Raw genomic sequence first — 12,057 nt, forward strand, 5'->3', positions numbered from 1 at the left:
GGGGGCTCTCACACTGTGGGCCACTGTCCCTGGTCCTGGTCAGCCCAGGGTGGGTACGAGATACCTGGGTCCCCAGAGCCCACTGAACCTACTCAAGCCATACCCTAGAGCCCACAGCGAGTACTGGAACTACGAGCCCTAAGCCTGTCTACACTCTGGAGACCACCATAAAGACTCTTACCTACCTTCTCCCCCACTTCCTCTGTGTCCTGCCTGACTCCAGTGCTGCCCTGCGTAGCCCCACAAACTCCGTGCCTCCTGCTTCTAGCCATCGGAATACAACCCCTCCCTCCGTGACAGTCATTTCGGTGCCTACGTGTCTTACTATGATTGATTAAATCAGACCCCAGCTCCCCTCAACATGTGGTACCAGGCATCTGATGCCGGTGGCAGGGGAGGCCCCAGGATCTGGGTCTAGTGTTTAATTTTGACATCGACTGTGGGAGGCAGCTAACCATGGGGACTCTGGGATGAATGAGGGTCCCCCACTTCCAGTCATGTGCCTTAGATGTAACCCGTTTCTGCATCAATTTCTTCCCCATAAAGATGGGATGGTGCCAGGGGTGTCTCCTGACACAGCTCTTATGAGGATTCAATGAGGCTGAACTTGGAAAACTAAAGTTCAAGCCCAAGGCTTGCCTGCTTCTTAGGTGTAGTCCATGTCACTGTTTATTGAAAAGTAAACCTAAAACTTACATCATGTTGGAGTGTATCACAGAGGTCCAAGGGGGTTGACTGTTGGCAATTTCCTAGGGCCAATCTCAGACATTCATTAGTCTCTGACATCTTTTGCCATCTAGTTCAGTCCAGGTTGGAATGACGTTTCCTGGGTTTCACAGTTACGCTGGCCCCAAGGACGTCCCTCTCGGTCTGGTTTGTACAAGAGGCTCCGCAGAGGTAGTCTGCACTCCTGGCTAAGCATTTTCCACCCTCACTGCTGTGTGTTTATAGCAGTCACAGTTTCCCGAAGCAAAACAAAACAGAAACCACACATAACCCCCACACATTCTTTCAGGCAAACACTCTTCACAAAACAAGAAAGAAAAAACTAACAGCACAGCGCAGGTATTCAGGACGAAGACGCCTCTAAGATGAGATTAATGACAAGAGGCTCCCGAGTGACACCGGGCAGCTTCGCACTCCGAGCTGCGGAGAAGTAAACTCACAAGAGATACTGCTGCTGCCCGTCAGCCAATCACCGGTCAGTTCTTTTGATTAAGCATATGCTGTTGTCATGGGGACATGAGGGCACAGAATCCCATAATTCTACAGAGGGGCCGGGTGCTTTCCCTGTGTACACGGCTGCCTCTGTCCCAGCAACCCACATGCTGGCCAAAGCACATGCATTTTTTTTTTAAATGTGGTGAAACATAGTAACATACAGCTGGCCACCTTACGTGTTTCTAAGCGTACAGTTCCACAGTGTTAGTACACCAATGTTGTACAACTATCACCACTAATCAGCCTCAGGATGCTTCTCACCGCAGGCAACTGAAACTATGCACCCATTAAACAACCCTGTTTCCCCGCCCCTCAGCCGCCTGGCAACTGCCTGTCTCCGTGACTCCACCTACTCCAGCTTCCTCGCGCGACAGTGGCCCCCTGTTGACGGGCTTATTTCACTGTGCACCATGTCCTCCGAGTTCTTCTCTGCTATAGCATGGGTCAGAATCTCCTCCCTTTGTACGGCTGAATAGTAAGCCAATATGAGCACAGACCACAGCCCCTCCACGCCTTCACCCTGGAGAGACACTTAGGTTGCCTCCACCTTTGAGCGATGGCAAATAGCGCAGCCATGAACGTAGGTGTGCACCTAGCTCTGCAGTTCCTCTGCTTTCACTTTTTCTGGGTCTATACCCGGAGGCAGAATTATTGGATCCTTTGGCAATTCTTTTTTTTTTTTTTTTTTTTTTTTTTTTTTTTTTTTGACAGGCAGAATTAGACAGTGAGAGAGAGAGACAGAGAGAAAGGTCTTCCTTCCGTTGGTTCACCCCCCAAATGGCCACTAAGGCCGGCACTGCGCTGATCCAAAGTCAGGAGTCAGGAGCTTCCTCTTGGTCTCCCATGCGGGTGCAGAGCCCAAGCACTTGGGCCATCCTCCACTGCACTCCCGGGCCACAGCAGAGAGCTGGCCTGGAAGAGGAGCAACCAGGACAGAATCCGGCGCCCAGACCGGGACTAGAACCCAGGATGCCGGCGCCGCAGGTGGAGGATTAACCAAGTGAGCCGTGGTGCTGGCCCCTTTGGCAATTCTATGCTTATTTTTAAGGTACCAGCAAATGCACCTTAAGCAAATGCCAAGCCATGTTTTGTATTAACTCAATGATCATGTTAGGTAGGAGGTGAGCCATTAAAATCTCTACAGCGTGGCATTTGGCATTACATCAGGGCATGATGCTCAACGTCCATGACCCTTTGAATCGGAAACTCCAGTTGGTTCCAACTGCAGGCTCCTGGGTGCCACCCTCAGATCTCCTAGAGTCCCTATTCCCAGCCTGAAAATCTGCATTTTAACTAAGTCCCTCATTCAAAGAGCCGCGGCACTAGCAGAGTTGGCACGATGCTGGGTTTTCTACCAGGTGTCTCTTAGCTCAGTGTCTTTAATTGAGAATCCCAATGAGCTACCACCTCGTGCTTTGTGTGGTTCATTACATGTTCAGCCAATGAGATTTGGGCAGGTCTCTCGGATGAGTCAGATTAGCCATGGTCAGGCCTTGGTTCCATGTGGCTTTGCCCAGGTTCAGGGAAACTTGGGAAAGCACACTCCCTACCATTTCTAACTGCTCAGGCACCCCAAGCTCTGGCTGGGTTGGTTCCCAGAAAGGTCTCCAAGTCAGCTATGGCACCCACCACCCAGGCAAAGGCCCTGAACGCTGGCCCTCAAAGAGGTTCTGGCAGGAGGATGCTGGCTAGCTGCTAGCTGGAGGATTCTGAACAAAGCATGTCTGTTTATGCAAATTACATGCAACAAAGGATTGTCTGAGGTTGAAGGAAAAATCCTAGCTAGCCTTAGCGTTACGACTTGGTGCCCATTGCTTTGGCTGTCCTGATGGAAACTCTGGGACTAATTTGACTGGGGTAATAGGCCCAGCAGGGGCCCAGAGGCAACCCCAGGAATCCAAGCGCAAAAACGGGCACTGTCATCATCTGTGCCCTGATCTCCTACCTGCACCCCTCTCCTTTTCACAGCTCATCTTTGTTTTCCTCTAGTATTTTCTTTCTCTTTTTTTTTTTTCCCTAATTCTTCCCATCTTTGCTTTCTAATGAAATGCTAGTTCTTTACAAGTTACTTGTTTTGAAGAACGCAGCAACAAACAAATCGCAGGCCTTTCTGTGCTTAGTCCCCAGCGGGCCTTGGTTTCTGCATTTTGGCACCAGGCCTGCATTCTCATTTCGCACTGGTCCAAAGTGACAATGAGTGTTCATGCCGGGTTCCGGGCAGACGTCTCGGCAGCCAGAGTTGGGACCATTAGTTACCCGGGCGATTTCAGAAACTACAACTTCACCACTAGCTTTCCCCTGCCGGATTATTTCTCCAACACAGGCTGCTGGCTCTTCGAGAAACGGCCCTGAACCATGCTTTAGGGCCCTTGAGAGAGAAGGCCCCCAAACCAGCTGTGTTCAAATGTGCCCACAGCAGGACGGTAACCGAGAGGGTGAAAATGCACAGGGCGAGGTTCCCGGTCTCCACGTCACAAAGGGAGCCTGTTGGCGGAGTGCGTAGGCTGAGCCTGTGCTTTATTAACTGTAAGTTGCTCTCACCGTGTAGAGTAAATAACCAGCCTGCAAATCAACAAATCGCACGCATTTCGGTGGGGCTGTGTGCGCCGGCACACAGGTGTGGGGGTGTGTCTTGTGGAATGGGAGAGAACGTTGATGAATATAAAAAAAACAATGCACCTTGGGAACGCGAAAATCCAAATGCTAATAGGAGAAGCCCACACTCTCCCTCCTCCTCTCCCCCACCCAGCATTCTCAAGCCCCCACGTGCACGTTTGCATGATAAAAGACACTGTGGCAATTATATGCCAATTAAGGCTTACCATTGTTGTAAGAGCGAAAATTTCCTACGAATTTTATGTATTCGTAAGTTGGAAATTCCTTTGGGTTCAAGCTGCCTCGGAGAAGATGGCAATAGAACTCTAAATCGTTGTCAGCTGGGCGGTTAAGGGAGAAGAGAGAAAGGCAGATATGAGTTTTCCCCAGACTCTAGACTAAACAAGCAGTGCCTTTGTGGAAACTCAGGGCATCCGGTCCACGCATGGCCAGGGTAGTTCTCCCATGATGACTAACTCTTGGACCTGCTTTATCATCTTTGCAGCCCAGGGCTTTGCCTCCATAGTTCATAGATATTTTGCATCCCATACTTGCACCCAATTAGTCTGCATTTGTTCACAGATGTCTGTGGTTGGTTATGTCGGCATCGATTAGTTCCGGTGGTTGTCACACGGCATATTCAAATACAGCTGCTCATATAGAGACATTCCCTTCAATGAGCTCTTTTTTTGCTTTGCTTGGAAAGCGAATCACATGTCCAACAGGACACATTATTCATGGAAAAGGGACGCAGGCTTGAACAACTGCAAACATCTTTGGTACCTCATGCTACTGCGCATGCTGCACTAAGTGGCTCGTGTTCCAGACGGTGCCAAGGCTAGCCTTCCATCCAGGAAGCCAACAATTTTAACTAAAAACTTCCAAACTCCATAAAAAACCTGCGAGTGTATATAAGGAACCAGGTGACAGCCTCCGGAGGCCAGAATCGGGATTTCTGACCTCATTATGCAGCTGTCCATTGGTTACTTGGCAAATTTAGCATCTTGGGGCCCTACCACAGAAGCACTGATTTTGCACTGTTCATTAGTAGAAGGTTCCGGTCGCACACGCAGAACGAGTTATTACTCTTAAGCTCTCTGCTTTCAAATTTTCCACACGCAAGCTAAATGCTTTACATATTCTGAACTCCAGTTTTAGCTTTCAACTTAAAATATACCGCTAAGGATCTTGGAAATGCTCTGAGTCATGAAGAAAATTATTCTTAAAATTGGTCCTCCCTTCTTAATTCATCCTAGCCTCCTTCCTAATGCGAAATTCTGGACTTTGGAACCTGTAAAGCCAGTGAAGCAAAAAACTTACATTTCAGGTACTCTGGCGAGGGGGACTCCGCCACCAGCATGTGGGAAGAGAGCATTTTATACACTTCTGAGTGTTCTTGTTCTGGAAGGAAATTTAACAGGTTCTGATCCATGACATCCGACTGGAAAGGAAAATAAAGAACAAAGGTACACACTCCGCGAAGATGGCAAACCCAGCCCGGCACACTCCCCGTTCCGGTCTGCCTTCTGCAGTGGGAACTCTAGCTCATTTTCATTGCAATTTAAATGGCCGCATTGGCTGGCGGCTACCATATCAGATAGTTCAGGTAGGAGCTCACAGGGGAGAGAGGAGGCACACCCGTCTCTGTCCCTTCCTCCACGTCTCTCAGGAAGGTCATCTACCCCTACAGCTTCACACACTCTCTGTAGACACCCCTAAGTTTGAATATCCAACTAACACCCTCCTGTGCCCAGGTGCAGGCTTCCAACTGCCCCTACCTCGGCCTCTCCCCGGGGACCAGAGTCATGAGTGTCCCCAACACCATCATTCTTTCCCACCTATACCCTCTCCATTGGTTGGTTCTCTCCATAAATGGCACAGCCATCGGGTCACCGGCCACCCAGGTAGCTACCTTGGCTCCTCCCCTTCCTGCCCTCACCTGCACACCCAAACAATGTCCGCATGCTGCCTACTCTCCATGCCCTGGCTCCTGCCTGCCCCATTTCTCTTCTACTTCTGCAGCTTCCTCTCCAGGGCTGACCACCACCACCTCTTGCCTGGAGGACGATTTAGCTAAACTGCTCTTCCCATGGCAACTCCGGTCTGGTCCAAGTTCTTCTCCCTGTGCAGTCACAAGGACCTCAGGTCAGATCAAGTCATTGCCTTTTGTAAGTGACCTTGGTTGCTCTGGGGACAGAGCCGGGGGTGATGCACTATCAAACGACTGTTGACAGGATGATGACAAAGACAACTACACCGCGGTTGCATTTTCCTGTTCATGTATGTGTAGACTTGTGTCCTCTGCTTCTCTCACTCCACCATGAGCTCCACAGCCTGGTGCTTGCCATGCCCTTGACCTCCAGAAAGGTGCTTGGCCTTCAGGGAATGTATGCTAACAGGCAGCTGAAAGGACCATGGTCAGCGTTGTGCCACCAAGGTGTCCAGAGAACACGGAGGATGGCGTGTTCAAGCCAACGTGGTGAGGGGAGGGGAGGCTCCCAGGGACCAAGTCCCAGATGGAGGAATCCTTGACAGGGATGGTGGGAAGGGTGCTCCTGGCAGGGGCACTGAACACACAAAGGCATGGAGGTGGGAGCTGTTACTGCCTCCCTGGAGGACCTGGAGCAGAGAGGGCAGGGAGCCATGGAGAGGAGGCTTGCAGAGGGAAGTGCGGTCCAGATCATGGAAGACTTCAGGGGATTTAGGGCTTGGTCCTGTGACTTGGGGACCACTGGAGGACCTTAAAGCAGGGAGGAGCATCAGCATCCACTGTCCTCAGCTTCCAGGAGTCCCAGTTACGATATCTGACAACAGTAGAGAAGCCACAAGCATTCAGCAGAAACTATGCTTGGGCTTTTCAGTTGGGATCACCCCGGGGTTAGTGATATACAGTCCTGCTCTCATGGTGCTGGCCAGCCGCAGGGGCTACAGCTCTGTCAATGCCACGGTCATGAGGACGAACACCCACACTCTTCAGCACGCCATGTTGCTCAGCTAGGATGCATGGTGGGTCAGGAGGATTCAGTGCATTTATGATATTTCCAATGGACAATGAGTTTAGCCCAGACATAGCCCCATCACCAGTCAGGGCACACCTGAACTTGTGCAGTCATGCCCTCTTGGTCCATGGACTCAAACAAGAGTGGACCGAAGGTAGCTAAAAACTGTCCACTGAATGTGCACAAGACTTTCCTTGTCATTATTCTCTAAACAATACAGTGCAACAACCAACACCACACTAACACCATCTTAGGTATTATGAGCAGTCAGCCCTAGGGAGACAATTTCAAGGACAAAGAGGGGTTGTGTAGGATCTGTACAAACACCACGCCATGTTGCACAAGGGACCAGAGCGTCTGTGAATTTTGGTATCTGTGGGGAGGCTAGAACCTACACCCAGCAACGCCTGTATTTTAGAGACCTTGCTTGTGGTCTGAGAGGAGGCAAGGCCAGAGTCTGCACAGGCACAGATAGGGAGGCGATGGGAGGTAGTGACAGGGTCCAGAGCACTTCACTGGATGCCACAATCCAGCTGACACTGATGACGGCTCCTAGGGGCCAGCTGCGGTTGTCAGCGCTGGGAAGGTACCCAGAGGAGACAAAGTCCCTCTGCTCACAGAGTCAGCGTTCCAGAGGGGTGAGGATGGGGGCCACAGCTCAGTGGCCGATCAGAAGACAGGAGAAGGCAAAGGAAGGACTCAGCATGGCCCTGGGGCTCCTCACCGGGAGGCACCAGGTTTGATCTCCCTGGACAGACCCCATCAATGCTCTCATGGCCCACGCTGTCAGCTCTGGCTTTCTCCAAGTTCCTTCTGCTGCTCCTGGTTATATTTTAAGCTCGTTCCCTCTGGTGTTTTTAGAAGGTGACTAATGTTCACAGATGATAGGAGTCCTCTACTTAAAGATATTTCAGATACTTGCAAATGATAACTAAGTCACCCCACGGCCTTTCCTTGGAGGGTGCTGTCTGGAGCTGCTTCCTGTAGTGGGTGGGGTGGCAGAGAATGGGGTGGGGGGGGGCGCTTGGCCCAGTCACTGGCCTGCAAGAGGTTAGGCAGGTCTGGGGGCTGTGGGGTCACCTCGGGCTGAGGACTCTGCGAAGAGTAAAGACGTACTGGATGGAGGTGGGGGTAGGAAGGATATACGGGAGGTTGCACCGGTTATGAGCTAACACCTGGAACAGGTTCAGAACTGTGCTTGGCTCTTAGACGAAGGCATTTCATAAAGTTCACAGATAATGGAAGTGAAAGAGAAGTTTCTTTTGGTGCAAAACATTTTGAAATCCACACAATTTGTTTTTGCATAATCAACATTTTCTATGTATGGATTTTGGAAGACCCTTCCCGTGCATGGATTTCAAAAACTTTCTGCACCAAAGCTTCCCTTTTCATTCCTTGTGTCCACGGGCTTTCCCTCAGTGTCCTTTTCTGCATTTGCTGGTGTATTGTAATTATACCATTTCCAACAGCCGGAGACCCAACAGAAACCACGATAATTCAAAGGGGAAGTCCTAGTGCTGATAGGAGAGTAAGGAGCCATCCCTTGTAGGAGCTGAGCTCTGTTGATTGGAAGAATAGCAATCCCAGAGATAAGGGAATGTCCCTTATCTGTCCCAGGTGGGAGGTTCTTCCTGCCAACATCTTCAGAGGCCCTGGGCTGCTGCACTGTGGAGCTGGTTGCTTCTGAGCTTGGCCATGAACACCTGTCCTCAAATCCACATCACACCCTTCCCACATTTCCCCTCGAGGGAGAGCTGAGCCTGCTCTCCCCCTTGAACCTGCAACACCAAAGTGCAGCCAGCCTGGGCACGAAGCACACGGCAGCTGGCTGGAAGCAAGCTTGGTGGACACTGGGCCCTGGAGTGTGCCCAAGGAGCTCAGCACTTTGGGCTGAGGGTCTTACACTGGCCACAGGGAGACGGGGCATCAGTGAGGAGTCCTGGGGAGTCCTTGCCTTGAGAAAAGGCAGGAAGGGGCTCAGAGAAATCATCAGGGCCTTGGGCTGGCCGGAAGGACCAGGCAGTTTAGATTCAGAATCAAACTGATGGCCAAACGGTGAGAGCGTTCATAAGACAACACAGGAATAGCTTTGACCTTGGAGTAGGGAAGAATTAGTTAAATACAACAACTGTCAACTATTAAAGAGTATCCCTGGGCTGGTGTTGTGGCATAGCTGTTAAAGCTGTTGCCTGAGACGCCAGCATCCTGCAGGGCTCCCACTCGTGTCCCAGCCATTCCACTCCCAACTCCTGCTCACGTGCCTGGCAGGTCAGCACGGGACGGCCCAAGTACTCGGGTCCCTGCCACCCATGTGGGAGACCTGGATGAAGGTCCTGGCTCCTGGCTTTGGCTTGGCTCAACCCTGGCCACTGCAGCCATTTTGGGGAGTGAACCAGTGGAGGGAAGCTCTCTCTCTCTCTCTCTCTCTCTGTCCCCTATCCCCAACTCTGACTTTCAATAAATAAATAAATTCTTTTTTCTTTATTGAAAAGAGCATCTCTGTTCACCAAACTACCCAATGGGAAAGTAAGCCACAAAGTGAGAGAAGATACTGGCAACACATGAGTATCTATGGGATAAGGCCTACAATGAAGGCCAGTGGTGAAGGCCAATGTCAGGAAAGGACTGGAGGGCCTCGACTGACTTACAGGCAGGCTCTCCTCTCCTCTCCCCTCCTCTCCTCTCCCCTCCTCTCCCCTCCCGGCAGCCTCTCCTCTCCTCTCCCCTTCCCTCCCCCCTCCCCTCCAGGAAGCCTCTCCTCTCCTCTCCTCTCCTCTCCTCTCCTCTCCTCTCCTCTCCTCTCCCCTCCCCTCCCCTCCCCTCCAAGCAGCCTCTCCTCTCCTCTCCCTTCCCCTCCCCTCCCCTCCCCTCCCCTCCCCTCCCCCAAGGACAAGGTCTTCCAAACACCCTCCCTGTCAAGGGCACTAAATACGGTTCCTGCTTATTCTACAAGAACTAGGGCTCCCTTTGTCCTCTGAGTACTACACAGTCTGCCCGCTCAGCCCATGCTGGTTCCTCTGTCTCTGTGTGTTGTCCCCACGTGGCCCTGTGTGCCGTGCTGGGTCCTTCTCCCCCAGGCTGTGAGTGTGAAGACTGATAACCTGTTGTCACCTCAACTGTCCAGTGAAGGCTGCTGTGTTTGGGCATCCCCGTTACCCTAGGCTACAGTGAATAAGAGGCAATGACCATAGAAGCACCCAGACCCGAGCGAAGACCCAGGCTCCTGGCTTCTGTCTGGCCCAGTCTTGACTGTTGTGGCCATTTGGGGAGTGAACCAGCAGATAGAAGACCCCTCCCCTCCCTTCCCCCTCCCCTCCCTTCCCCCTCCCCTCCCCTCCCCTCCCCTCCCCTCCCCTCCCCTTCCCTCTCTCTCTCTTCTCTCTTTTTCTGTAACTCTGCCTTTCAAATAAATAAATACACAAATCTTTAAAACATTAAAAAAAGAATTCATTTCTTATCATTCCATCTATATGAATCAAAGAAAAGGGAGACAACTTGAGCATCCCTAATCTGAAAATCCAAAATATTCTAAAATGTTCTGAGCACCAATATGACACCGCAAGTGGAAAATTCCACACCTGACCTCAAATGTGATGTGACTGGCAAAATACATACACACTGAAAATACGGATGAACTACTTTTCGGCTGTGTGGATGAGGTACACATGAAATATAAGTGAATTTCGTGTCTAGACTTGAGTCCTCTCCCCAAGATGTAGTATTATGTATACGGAAAGATTTCAAAATGAAAAATACCCAAAGCCCAAAACACTTCCGATCCTAAGATTTAGGATGAGGGATTCTCAGCCTGTACTAAATCCTAGTTTAGTGATGAATTCAAAGTCGGCAAAGCCACAAAGGAAAACAGGCAAGAGGGATCGGAAAAGCCAGGGAAAGGCTGCCCCCCCCCCCGGGGGGGGTGACGTTGACGGGAAAGGGGGAGGCAGCAGCGTCTCTGGTCCTGGCCTCGTGCTGCTTCTTAACCTCAGCGAGGACCACCTGTGAGTCCCTGCTCAGCCAGTTGCTAATTCCAGTACTGAGCTCATGTTGTCTACGTCCATCTGTGTGCATGGATTCCACCAATCAAAAGGCACCAAAACCAAGAGAGCGGGAGACTGGGACTCTTCGAACCCCGGATCAACTTTGAGTGTGGCCACACCTGCTGGAGCCCCGCCCTGACTGGGAGCCACCTCTGACCACAATGGCCAGGGTCAACGGCCAGGGTCAGGTGAGGGCAGGGCGGGCAGGGAAGACGTGTTTCACAGCCTTGGCCTTCCGCTGCATGTCATGGTCACATAACCATGAACATTTATTCAGTCCCTTGTAGACACTTGGTGCCATGCTCAGGTATGGGGACATAAGTTATCATCGTTGTTGTTCTTAATTCGAAAGTGGATGGGGGGTGGCGGGCATGCTCGCATCTGCTGGTTCACTCCCCCAAATGCCTGCAGCATGCCAGAAACTCAATCTAGGCCTCCTAGATGGGTGCTTGGAACTCAGTTACTTAAACCATCACTGCTGCCTCCCAGGGTCTGCTTTGGTAGAAAGCTGGAATCAGGAGCCGGAGGTGGGTATCGAACCCAGATCCTCTGATGTCAGACATGGGCTTCCTTAACCTGTGTCTCAGCTGCTAGGCTAAGTGCCTGTGTCCAGGGACACAGTTTCTGTCTTCAAAACCTGCCTTGGTCCAGCTCCTCAGGCAAATGTTGCATTCATGAACCAATCAGAAAATGAACTGAGAAATCAAACCAGAGTTGAGAGGAAGCACAGATGGCGCCTACTTTTGGTCTCTCCTTTGGTTCTCTCTCAGTTGTGCTCTCTCCCAGTTTGGCCCACAGCATGTACCCTACTCCCCTGGGCCGTCTCCCGGAAGGTTTTCAATCCAGGAAGGCGCCTGGACTTTCCATCAGCACAGTCGCCCGGCTCACCCTTCTTTGCTGGCATGAATTGCAGACACTGACAAAGCCACACGTGTTGGTGTCCCCACCACTGAAAAGTTTTAACTTTACCTGAAGACTGTGCTCTGGGGCCGACGCCACGGCTCACTAGGCTAATCCTCCGCCTGCGGTGCCGGCACCCCGGGTTCTAGTCCCGGTTGGGGCACCGGATGCTGTCCCGGTTGCTCCTCTTCCAGTCCAGCTCTCTGCTGTGGCCCAGGAAGGCAGTGGAGGATGGCCCCAGTGCTTGGGCTCTGCACCCGCATGGAAGACCAGGAGGAAGCACCTGGCTCCTGACTTTGGAT

General features: G+C 51.5%; 1 protein-coding gene across 8 annotated transcripts in view; it reads right to left on the reverse strand.

Moving 5' to 3' along the window:
- The window catches only part of NPAS2 (neuronal PAS domain protein 2), a 184,162-nt gene that overhangs the window by 44,103 nt on the left and 128,002 nt on the right, over positions 1 to 12,057 (reverse strand). For all 8 annotated transcript variants that reach the window (XM_070068724.2, XM_070068721.2, XM_070068722.2 and 5 more), the window contains 2 exons: positions 5,137 to 5,257; positions 4,044 to 4,157 (listed from right to left, as the gene is read on the reverse strand). In XM_070068724.2, the coding sequence (XP_069924825.1) occupies positions 4,044 to 4,157; positions 5,137 to 5,257 (235 nt within the window). The remainder of the gene's footprint in view (positions 1 to 4,043; positions 4,158 to 5,136; positions 5,258 to 12,057) is intronic.

Source organism: Oryctolagus cuniculus, chromosome 2 (assembly GCF_051225735.1).
Source record: "Oryctolagus cuniculus isolate XC-2025 breed Fujian yellow rabbit chromosome 2, ASM5122573v1, whole genome shotgun sequence".
Lineage (NCBI taxonomy): Eukaryota > Metazoa > Chordata > Mammalia > Lagomorpha > Leporidae > Oryctolagus > Oryctolagus cuniculus.